The sequence below is a fragment of the Anguilla anguilla genome, chromosome 2 (genome assembly GCF_013347855.1).
Source record: "Anguilla anguilla isolate fAngAng1 chromosome 2, fAngAng1.pri, whole genome shotgun sequence".
Taxonomy (NCBI): domain Eukaryota; kingdom Metazoa; phylum Chordata; class Actinopteri; order Anguilliformes; family Anguillidae; genus Anguilla; species Anguilla anguilla.
Window position 1 is genome coordinate 63817421 of NC_049202.1, and position 12773 is coordinate 63830193.

The following is a 12773-nucleotide window of genomic DNA, read 5'->3' on the forward strand; positions in this document are numbered from 1 at the left end:
TGGACTAAGCAAGGTGCTAATTTACATGAAGAGAAATGGTACTAAATTGTATTCTATACAAAATCTGTACTCTTACTGTACTCCTTTACCTAAATGAAACTAAGTAACTTTACATGTCTCTAAAATTTACCAATAAGGTATAATAAAAATGGATCACAGTTTTATTATGCATAACTGAATTAATATTAATTGCACCTTTAGAAGGAACACAACACCTTAATATATTTTAATGTATATTGCAGTCACAAATTACACAGGAAATGACATCAAAGCTATGAAATCAGTCACAGTCTTGTATTCTCAGGGTTTTCGTGATAATTCATCTCACAAGATGAGGAGACTGTGGGCTAAAGTACTTGGTATTCATTAAGCTACTACAGATTAAACAAATATGACAGCACTCTGGCTGTTATTAGTTAGGAGTAAATACAAATATAGTGTGTTAGAAATGTTAGATTGGACCTGTTGAGGAACGTCTCTCATGTAACAACATCATGCACTGTTCCAGTGCTTTCTTGAACTGGTTATCACTGTGGTGTTAATTTCTTTCAACCAGTGAAGAATGTGCATTTTCTATAGAGTAGATGTTCAGTTCAAAACAAATTATTAAATGAAATGTAAATTATATATCGAAATAAATAATGTCTCTCCCTTACAGAAACAAAAATACAAGTTGACTTTCAATATTCAGACTCTCTGTACTTTGCCATAGGTTCAATAAAAACATGAATTCCCTGTAGTCTGCTGTGGTGACAGTTTCATGTAGAGAGTTATTGTCAGGGCTCAGGCTTGACTTCTCTCACTGTGGGTGTCTGGCACAGTAATACACAGCAGTGTCTTCAGCTGTCAGCCTGTTCATCTGCAGGTACAGCTTACTGTTGGAGTCATCTCTGGATATAATAAATCTTCCCTCAACTGATTTGGAATAGTAGATGTGTGAACTCTGTGTGTGAATAAAGGCAACCCACTCCAGTCCCTTCCCAGGAGCCTGTCTGATCCAATTCATTGGATAGCTGCTGAATGTGAACCCAGAGGCTGTACAGGTCAGTTTGTGGGATTCTCCAGGCTTTTTAACTGCTGGTTCAGACTCAGTCAGTGTCTGACATTGAACACCTGTGAAATGAAAAAACAAAAACGTCTTAGAACACATAACATCATAATACAATTTTAGTAAATATTAAATGTATGACAGATTCAAACCTACTTGTTAAGAAGACTGTAACCAGAAGCAGGCTGGTTATGATACTCATGGTGACTTCTACAGTTGATATGCTAGCCCTACAGTCAGTCTCCTACAACAGTTCCTCCTCCCTCAGTGCAGAGAGGTAAATGTAGAAGGAAGACTCAGAGTTTGCATGAACTCCTCCTCACTGGGTGGGCAGATCACATGCTGTTTAAATAGAGCAGACAGAGCTGTAGATGGGGTGCAGATCATATAGCAGTTATAAGTATTATTCATCATTACAGCCATGTGTCTCTCTTCCATGGCTGATTATTGCATTATTATTCATAGTGAATGCAGGGAGTATCCTGGTAGGTGAGGGTGGGAGAGTGGAGTCAGGAGCTCCCCAGTACTCAGTACATCACCTGTCAGTCTAATGAGAGTGTCCAAGACACACAGCATATGAATACAGAGAGAATCCTGATATCCAGTGTTAAATCCTTGACCCTGTATTTTTAATACATGTCTTATGCCAATATTTTGATGTTATGATGCCCCACCTGGAGTTGAACTAGAAACAGCAGGCTGCTTCCACCACTATTACAGTTTAATTTTTTGTAGACAAAATACAATGCTCATGGGTTGATTAAATTTCACTCTAATGAACGATCATGTTATTACTATTAAAATAATGGCAATAATGAAGTTCACCTACAACGGTTGAGTTGTCTACTGCAACAAGTGTTTAATGCTTAAGTTCCAGGAAATGCACGGTCTTGGAGGAAGACAAAAACAACACAAATTCAATGAGGCAAAGTCAGAGACTGCAGGATAACTACAAAAAGGAGCACTGCTGCCCCCTCCTGGAGGAGAATTAAAAATAGGAGACCGCTCTCACCAGAATTAGTCAGGAATTTAGACCAGTAAAAATTATGAGGGATTACAGTCCAAATGAATGTTGACATGACATGATATGATCTGAATATCTGCAAGATGTCATACATTCCATCTAGAGGGCTGTCTTGCCTTATCTTCTATGTATTACCCAGGTTAAAAAAAAATTAACTACTTGAAACACAAATATGACAACAGATTTTGTGCTTTGTTGTGCTTCTCTGGGGACTAATGTGAAGTGATCTCAGTATATTGCTGTATACAGATAAACTGTAGATTTTCCAATAACGGGAAGGTTTGTTTCTGGTCCTTTTATTTGAGTACAGTGATGAGCTACTCATTTGCATGTACTGTACATAAATTGTACTGTGGAGCAGATCGCCTTTATGTAAGCGGCAATAACAAACTACAGTACATGCCTCTCAAATGTAGCGATAAAGTGTGTCAGAAATGGGTTTCATTCTATTTCATTTATAAAGGAATTAGGCTTTCATAAAGCATTCACCTTCTGGATGTTCATAATGCATTTATTACCTCTGCATTAATGGTTTCACAATAAAAGCAGACAATGTGAATTATATATATTTTTAAATACAGTCCATTTATGTAGCTGGATCTTTAGACAAACAATCTAGAAAAAGAATATTCAAATCTACAATGCATACTCTCCAACTGGCAATTCAATTTACAAATTTTGAGTTACAAACACAGGTCATAAACCATTATGGGATTTACATTTCATCAGTGCAAACATAGCACAAACGATAGACAATACTTTAATTCATGTACCGACCACTTGGGGCATGAACTTCACAGAGCTCTTTAATGATTGTGTTCTGCCACTACACTCATCAGGGTGGGTTTTTGTACAGGTCTGCTGTGGCTTTACTGCACTGTGTGTATCGGGCACAGTAATACACAGCTGTGTCTCCAGCCTGCAGGCTGCTCCCCTGCAAAGTCACTGTGCTGCTGGAAGTGTCTCTGGAGATGATGAATTTGCTCTTTAGTGAATCTTGGTATCCAGTGCCCCCGCTAGAACATATATATCCAACCCACTCCAGAGCTTTCCCTGCAGGCTGCCGGATCCAGTTTGTACAGTAACTGCTATCAGTCAGGGAATACCCAGAGACTTAACAGGAGATGGTCAGAGACTCTCCTGGTTTTACAGTCATAGAGCCTGGCTGTGTGAGTTCAACACAGTGACCATCTGTGGAGACAAAAATAAAAAGGTATTGCTGCATTCATCAAAAAGCAACATAATTATGGAAACATACACAATATAATTGACCTATTTGCTCTTATTTGAAAGTAAATCATTTGAAAAATGTCACAGAATCATTGTTCTATAAATTAAGATTATGAAAATAGCATTCTTACGAGATAAAGTCCCCAGCAACACAGCTAATGCTATAATAACTCTCATTGTCACACACAGATCTCCCTCTCTGTCTTACAGGTGATGCTCCAGAGTTGGGAGGAGAATTCTCAGTGGGCTTTATACTGTGGACTGAATTTGTTTAAATCACCGGAAGTTGGAGGAAGGAGAGAAACAGAACAGAATGTCCATTATGAGGAGCACTGCTGCCCCCTCCTGTTGTAAAATCAAAAATAGCAGACTGCTTCCACTAGCATAACTTGAGAATTTAGATCAGTGATTTATTTTGGTGGCATTATATTGTTTCAGAAATAAGGCTTACCATGAAGTTACCATACAGATTTATACGCATTGGAATACATTCCATTTTGATCACAAGAAATAAACTGAATTTAACAAGAGTACTTGCTTATTTGTCCTGTTTGGGGTACATTATTCTGGTTTAAAAAAGTAAACAGTAAACAGTAAAGCCATCTGGTTATATTTTAATATTCTCATTGAATACATAATGATGTAATTTGGATTGCCAGGTCTTCCTTTCTTCCACTAGAGACTGCTCTTCTCCTAAAGGTACCCACACCAATACGAAATATGCATAAAGCCATAACAAAATGGGTCACAATTTCTATTATGTATCACCAAATCAGGTCTTTATGAATCATAAAAAAACACCACTGGGGGATGTGTCTCACGACTGCATGTAAATTAATGACATCATAATTGAAAATGTTAATGAAAGAAAGTTTTAGTTTTTCTTTAACCAATATTGCATTGCAATTTGTTCAACTTGGAAAGATTCCAGGTACATGCTTAATTTATTTCTTACTGATGTATAAATGTGCATACAATAAACGAAAAATTGTTTGATATTTCTTTTAATGTTTTTTAAAAAAAATATTTAAATAAGCCAGTAAATCCAGTTATATATGATTGCTCTGTGTGATAATGGGGAAGAGGTTTTTGTGCAGCTCTCCCCTCACTCTCTCTCACTGTGTATATCGGGCACAGTAATACACTGCAGTGTCTTCAGCTGTCAGGCCGTTCATCTGTAAATACAGCTGGTTCTTGCTGTTGTCTCTGGAGATGGTGAATCTTCCCTGAATAGACTGGGCGTAGTACACGCTAGAGCTGTCATACCGATATCCCAACCACTCCAGTCCCTTCCCAGGAGCCTGCCTGATCCAGGCCATCCAGTAGCCGCTGAATGTGAGCCCAGAGGCTGTACAGGTCAGTGTGTGGGATTCTCCAGGCTTTTTAACTGCTGGTTCAGACTCAGTCAGTGTCTGACTTTTAACACCTGTGAAATTAAGAAAGACTTAGAACTCACAATCCACTACCGCACAAATAAACATTTTAGAAAGAACTAAAAGAATAAGAAATTTAAACATACTGGTAAAGATTACTGTAATCAGAACCAGGCTGGTTATAATAGTCATGGTGAAAGACTTCTACAGTTGATATGCTAGCCCTTCAGTCAGTCTCCAACAGCAGTCCCTTCTCCCTCAGTGCAGAGAGGTAAATATAGAAGGAAGAGCTCAGAGTTTGCATGAACTCCTCCTCACTGGGTGGGCAGATCACACACTGTTTAAATAGAGCAGTCAGAGCTGTAGATGGGGTGCAGATCATATAGCAGTTATAAGTATTATCTATCATTACAGCCGTGTGTCTCTCTTCCATGGCTGATTGTTGCATTAATATTCATAGTGAATGCAGGGAGTTTCCTGGCAGGTGAGGGTGGGAGAGTGGAGTCAGGAGCTCCCCAGTACGCAGTGCATCACAAGTCAGTCTATCAATCAATCAAAAAATGTTTTTATAGCATGTCTTACAGCAGTTGTCACAATACGTTTTACAGACAACCCTGGCCTAAACCCCCACAGGAGCAAGCCTAAGGCAACAGTAGCAAGGAAAATCTCCCTGTGGCAGATGGGAAGAAAACTTGGAAGGAACCAGGATCAAGGGGGAAATCCATCCTTCTCTGGTCTAATGAGAGTGTCCAAGACAGACAGCATCTGGCCACATTACAGAAAGCAGCTTGATATCCACTGTTAAACGCTGGACTCTGTATTTGTAACGCTAGTCTTATTTAACCAATATTTTCATATTACGAGCAGTGCTGGGTGGCACGGTGGTGCAGTGGGTAGCACCGTCGCCTTACAGCAAGGAGGTTATAGGTTTGAATCTCAGCTTAGGCCTTTCTGTGTGGAGTTTGCATGTTCTCCCTGTGTCCATTTGGGTTTCCTCCAGCTACTCTGGTTTCCTCCCACAGTCCAAAGACATGCAGGTAGGCCGATTGGAGACTATAAATTGCCCATAGGTATGAGTGTGTGAGTGAATGGTGTGTGTGTGTGTGTGCCCTGCGATAGATTGGCAGCCTGTCCTGGGTGTATTTCTGCCTCTTGCCCAATGCATGCTGGGATAGGCACCAGCCAGCACCCCCCGTGACCCTGCTCAGGATGAGCGGGTATTAATAATGGATGGGATGATCAGTGCTGCTGCCCCCTTCTGGAGGAGAATGTTAAAAAGCAGACTGCTTCCACCAATGCATAGAGTGTACATAGGAACGAGTGTGGGTTGGAGTCTAGGAGGGTCCAAGCAGTGAAGCCTAGGAAGTAATGGCAATTCACTTGCCCAATTGAATTCAATGTAGAAAACTAAGGTGATTTAACAACAATTGTTTTCAGACATTTTATTATATTTGAAAACAATGGTTAGTAAATCCAGAAAAATGTTTTATTACATATTGCATTAAAAAAAAAATCTGCTTTACATATGAAATGTAATGATCATTAATGGAGTTTCAAAATATAATCTGGAAAGTTTACTTAGCTGAAGGTGTGCTTGCCTGTCTAGTTAAATATGCATGTCTGTGCACCAACATTGCAACCCAGTTTATGCAAATTAGGATGATTATGTGTTTAAGAAATTTCAGTGGAATTAATGATTATGATATTACCATTTATATAATGAGAATAATAAAGGACTAATTGAAAGTTTGTGTTGTTTATTGCCATAACATTGAAGTGTATATGCATTATGTTCAAGGGTTTTTATTCAGGAGTGTCAGGCGGGGGTGCGGGAGTGGACCCAAACGCAGAGTAAAAATCGAAAATCCAAAAAATGGGAAAACAAGACTTCAATAAAACAGAGAACAGGGAAACAAAGGGACTTGCAGGGCGAAACTTACAAAGAAATTCTTCAAAAATTCACAAGAAAAAACAAAAGAATAGAAAAACCCAAAAACGAGGGAAAACAGGGCAGGTAGGGCACAGGCAGGCAAACAACAGGTAACCAGGAGGCAGGCAGGCAGGCAGGCAGGCAGGCAGGCAGGCAGGCAGGCAGGCAGGCAGGCAGGCAGGCCAAACTAACCAAACCAAAGCAAAGCACAGCAAAAGATTCCAGCGCCTGAGTCGGGGGAGAGGGAGACTTAAATAGAAAGACACAGACGAGACACAGGAGGGCACGATGAACAATCAAGCCACAGAGAGGGAGGGGAACACGAGACAAAACACAACTAATAATTGAATAATGAGAACCAATAAAACAATTAACAGAACACAAAACCGAGGTACAGCCATCTGGCGGCCCAACAGAGAAACAACACAGGGGGAAGACACAGAAGACAACAGAACCCTGACAAGGAGCTTGTTTTGTACATCATATATCCCATAAAATATTACTAAGAAAACATTCTCCTACATCTATATCCCCATTGTGTAATCATGCCAAAGTCTTTGTGTTTTACAAACTTTCACTTGTTACTCAAGGTATTGCTCACTTTGAATCCACTGGGAGCTTAATATAGAGGAATAACTGAACACATATAATTATGTTGGATTAAATGTAGTTGTTATTTTCTTAAATTAATTTCAACTTTGTTTAAATGTTGAATGTGATGAAGCCTTATGGTGGAAATCCAGGAGAAAAACAATAACAGATAATGTCTTTAGGCCACACAGCACAGCCAGTCACACACTGCCTGCTGAATCGTCTGTGGAGGGTTTTTGTACAGCTGGGCCTTAAACTCTTTCACTGTGTCTCTCGGGCACAGTAATACACAGCTGTGTCTGAGGACTGGAGATTGGTGATGTCTAAGTAAGCAATGCTGTTGGATGAATCTTCTGTAACTTTGAAACGATCGTCAGAAGACTCAACGTAGTATCCGACCCATTGCAGCCCTTTGTTTGGAGCCTGTCGAACCCAGTGCACACTGTTGCTGCTGAGTGAGAATCCAGTAATTTTGCAGGAGAGCCTCACGGAATCTCCAGGCTTCTTCATCTGTGGAGCAGACTCTGTCAGTGTGATGTCACAATGAGCATCTGCAGAAGGGGACAAAAACACAGTTTTACAACAGTTCTATAGCCAGTGCTGTAGCACCACTCAATCAAGTGTTGTGAGACAGGAGAAAAGAGGGAATGAAATCAGCTGTGTCCTTACATTTAAACACAAACAGCAAAGCTATGATGAATACTAAGGCCTCCATGTTATTTCATTTACAGCAACAAAAGACAAGAGGTGAACAGTGCTGCTCGTCACTGAGTATGTACTGTAATTTCTGTGTTTTAAAGAACATGGGGCTCATGAGATTTACATAACCGCCTCTCATGGGAATTCCTATTTACATAAAGTGTACAGTGTGTATATAAATGCTTAGTTGGTCTGAATGTTCCACAAATATTACTTATTGAATGTTTCATTACAGAAAATGTTCCTTTCCTGTGCAAATATTGGCAATATTGTAAAATATATGAATTTAAAATTCTAATGCAACACATCAAAATCAAGTATTGATAGCTATTTTCCCGTCATTAAAATGCTCTAACTCTCCAGATGCTGTTCAAATCTCAAAACATTCCAGAAAATGTGTGAGAATGTTACTTAATACCACACAAAATAATGTGAAAGAACATATTGTATTTGATTGCTGAAAATGAATGTTTCTTATGAAATTGTTGGAAATCTAGCAAAATTTTGAAATGGACACTTTGAGGCAGAAAAAAAAAATGAATTTCATGACATTTCTACCGAAAATGTAAAAATTGCACGGCTGTGCGGCAGTAGGCAGAAGCCAAAATAATAATTATTGTTATTTTAATTTATTTTTGGGTGGGGCGTTCCTCTTGTTTTAAGCAGTTGGACAGAAACAGAAACTCACAGGATGCAGCTGCCAGGACCTTCTGCAGAGATGCAGGGGACATGGTTTGTGTTGCAAATGAGCTGCAGTGAGCTGCTCTTCTCTCCTCTCCAGGGCTTAGAGGCTGTGGTCATATTTAAACAGAAAAGGGGGCTGAGCTTTTTTTAGTCGGACTGTGGTGTGAGATGCTGGGATCACAAAAGGTCCATCAGGTCCTTTCTAACCCTGACTATTTTCTTTTCTCCTTGTTTGGAGAACACACGCATTCTTAGACCTGGCCGACTACTAAGAGACACTCATAGCTACTTTACAAGAGGTAGCTTGACAGACTTCATACCTTTTCGATTCAATAGCCTAATGGGCAAAAACACATTTCTCTGCTGTGCAGCAGTATAGTGGAATAATCTGCCCACAAACCTGAAACTGAGTGTTTCATGGAGCACGTTTAAAGTGGCCTTAAAGAAATGGTTACAAAGTACCATGTAGAATATTCAATTTTAACTTTTATGACCAAAAAAGCATGAGCATGTTGACATAGCTACCCTACCGCCTGCTATTTATATATTGATTGTATTGTCATCGCTTGCTGTCTTGTTGTTGTTTTGCTTTTATCTTATAGAGTGTTAAGTGTTACACTAGAGGACCACAATGGAAATAAGCCTTCGGGCTTTATTGTGTTTTCATCCTCGGTGATTTTTAGTGTATGTAATGACTGCAGTGCAGTGTTACATGTGTTTTTTAATCATCAAATAAATTCATTCATTCATTCATTCATTCATTCATTCATTCATGCATTCATTACTTGTTAAATGTCCTTCATCAGTTCAGGACAGCAAAGGAAAAATGAACAGTCTTCACATATACTGCAGCTATGCAAACCACATTTCATCACAATACATTAATTTATATGTCAACAGGAGTTTGATAGGGAACAAAACTTCCATTTTTGCAAAACTCATCTACATTTCTTTTCAGCGCTTGTTCGCTCTAAAACGTTTTGAATTTGTTTTAATAAAGATGATCAATTATTTATTTATTTTATTCCCATGCTCAAAACCCACCTGAAATTCAATTGTTGAAAGACATTTATTCGCAATAAAACGAGACATAAAAGAAACAAAAATCTAAATGCTGAATAAAGCAAAAAAAACTACAGGGAAGACTCAAGTGAAAATGTACAAATACAAGCTGAATATGTGTCTGTGGCTCTGTACCATAGGAAAGAATGTGGGGACGGGAGAGAGGTAAAAACTGTAGATTATGGATTTGTGTGAATCACAGTATATAAATATTTCTATTGCCTTTTTATGTAGCAACGATGCTGTACCTGTACCCCTTCAGGAGTCTTAATAAGACGCAGCTGGCCAGCATTAGGATTCTCTCACTGATCTGGAGGGGAGCACGAGGCCGTTTGTCTCTGAGGCAGCCTGTGGGTTTATGCACAGACGCGGCACCGCCCTGCGTCACTGTGTGAGTCGAGCGCAGTAATACACGGCTGTGTCCTCAGTCTGCAGGCTGCTGATATCCAAGTACAGCACGTTGCTGCTGTCTCTGGAGATGGTGAACCGGCTCTTGAACTGCGCGGGAGAGTCGATGCTTCCGCCTCCCCAGATGATTCCCATCCACTCCATGGCTTTCCCCGGACGCTTCCGAATCCAGCTCGTGCCGTAATCTGTCAAGGCGTACCCAGAAACCTGACAGGACACCTTCACGGACCCTCCAGGTGACTTGGCCTGAGCAGGGGAGGAGGTCAAAGTGATGGCGTCCAGACCTAAAACAGGAGATTAAAGGCAGGATTAAAATGTGGGTTCATCCGCGTTATCGCAAACTGATAGTCATTACTATCATGCCGTCATGACTGGGTGACGTATCTAGTTTAGTCCCATTCTAAATGGAACACATTTGACATAAACGACATAACAGCGGCAACGTGAAGATCCCAGACTGAAGTCATCAACCACTTACATGGCAGAAAGGCCAAGAGGGGAAGGAGCAGACGGATCATATTTGCAGTGCAGTTGCAGTGAGGATGACTTTGACTGGCGCGCATCACTGTCCCTCTGCTCTCACAGGAACGGTCTGTTATAGACGGTGACACACAGGCCAGATTTGCATACAGCTCTTCCTGTTTCCACACATTGAGATGTCACCCCCAGGGAGTCAGTGCAGACTGGAGCCAATGCTGAATAGAGGAATATGATTAATGAGGCCAGTTTAGAATTTATTAGTTAGAGTTGGAGCGCAAAACTGGAATCAAGTCAGTTGAGCCAATGCATTGTGAAACAATCAATTCAGCAGAGTCAAAACATAACAGAAGAGTCATGTTCAAAGAAGAGTTCAATCAACAAAGTAAACTCTGACCCCCCGTGCCAGAGCAGTAGAGTTCACACAGGACACCGCAGGATAGAGTTCTCAGTCTCCAGTGCAATAGAACTTTATGCCTGAAATTACCCTTGCACTTCTTTCCCAACCTTTGTGATATTGCGCTTTAAATAAACTTGACTTGACTTGGCTGATTGAAAGGACTTCTCAAAACACACCAGACTGCAGACCTCCAGAACTGGGGTCTGAGCCCCCTGCACTCAGAGGTATGTTTTAGGAGGCGGGTGTGGAACCATACTGGTGGGCTATAACTGTTACTAAATTCACTGGAAACTTCTACTTTTATTTTTTCACATGTTTACTTACTCTTATTTATATCACAATCTGGCAGTTTAACTACATTTACTGAAAAGCTCAAAACTGACAGTTGAAGACTGCTCTTCTGTCCCTTTATGAAATGGTTTCTCAGGGTCTCATCTACGGGTCTGCTGGTGTTCGTGCTTCCAAGAGATTACAGTTCCCGTCTTTGTCCTACAGGTAATGCTCCTGTGTTAATTCAGAGGGTCAGAATTTCCATTATGAGGAGCACTGCTGCCCCCTCCTGGTGTAGAATTAAATGTAGGAGGCTTTTTAAACCTGCATTACTCCGGAATTTAGATCAGAAAAAGTGCTCATGGATGCAATTATTGTTTATTTAGTTATGATGTGAATATCTGTGCAATGCAATACATTCTAAAATATTGCTAGAAATACACTTGAATTCTGTCTAAAGCCGCGTTTCCACCGCAGGAACTATACCCCGGAACTAGGAACCTTTTGAGGAACTGCAGGAACTAGGGTCTAAATTTAGTTCCGGGGGCTTTGTTTTACCCCCCAAAAGGTTCCTGCTCGGGGGGTAGTACTTTCCGAAAGTACAGGAACCTTTTGGGTGGAGCTTGCAGCGCTGAACATTTCTGATTGGTCGAGTACTCGCAGCATTTTTTTGTGTCTATCTTCAGGCGCCATGTTTAAAAATATGCAGGCGCAAACCAATTTATTTTCATAATAACTTCAAATCAAACTTGTATGTTATGCGGCGCAGTAGCCTACTTTTGGTTATAGCCTGCCAACGTCTTGGAATTATAACGTGTGCTCTTCTGCTCTTTTCTTGCTTTAGTATTCGTTTTATAAAATGCTAAGCATTCGTGCTGGGACAGCATATTACGTACTAAAACATTCAAACGGATTAATTCGGTTGTTGAATATTTTCTTCTGGATTTTCTTTGTTAGCCCGTTGTAATTGATACAGTTATGTGAGGTATGCGGTAGTTCTGCGTAATTCACATTGGTGATACAGTAAAAGCAAACTGGAAATCACCTTCCGCACTTTTTGTCAGGGTAAAATAACAGGTTAATTTTAGTAATCGTACCTTTAGCTTTTTCAGACTGCCGTAATTTTACTCTGTCATTCTTCAATTCCACAAAAAGACCAGGAAGACTATGGACTAATTTATGGTGCATGGTTCGCATCTGGAGGGCACACTTCGCTGCTCGGCTAGCATTAACTTCGAAGGAAAACAAACGGTGGCTGTACCACTGCTAATTTAAATTTTCACGCAAGTCCGAGTTTTCGTTCTATTCTTGTCATTTTGCGATTAGCCTATATAGAATTTACGATGAGAAAGTAATCAAACAACAAATTGTTTACAACGTGTGCATGTTTTCTGCTGTTGTTGCCAGTTCTATAGGAAATGGGAATGCATTCTGTCGCTTGAAAGACATGAAAGCGAATGTTCGCATAAAAACATAATGAATGTGTTTGAGAGGATATATAAAACAGTTACAATCTGACTATTGGTCTGTTATATCCTATTTGTTGCATAACGGTCCAAGTTCAACTACCAACGACA

At 40.1% G+C, this 12773-nt stretch overlaps 1 protein-coding gene and 3 gene segments (V, D, J or C); 1 reads left to right on the plus strand and 3 right to left on the minus strand.

The window, feature by feature from the left end:
- Positions 1–12773, plus strand: part of LOC118220446 (titin-like) — a 435810-nt gene that overhangs the window by 365418 nt on the left and 57619 nt on the right. The gene's annotated exons all lie outside the window — the stretch shown is intronic.
- Positions 4403–4946, minus strand: LOC118220502. The segment is given in 2 exon segments: positions 4403–4728; positions 4822–4946. Coding segments are annotated over 2 exon segments (357 nt in total).
- LOC118220511 lies at positions 7320–8664 on the minus strand. The segment is given in 2 exon segments: positions 7320–7747; positions 8584–8664. Coding segments are annotated over 2 exon segments (333 nt in total).
- Positions 10003–10641, minus strand: LOC118220469. The segment is given in 2 exon segments: positions 10003–10333; positions 10528–10641. Coding segments are annotated over 2 exon segments (393 nt in total).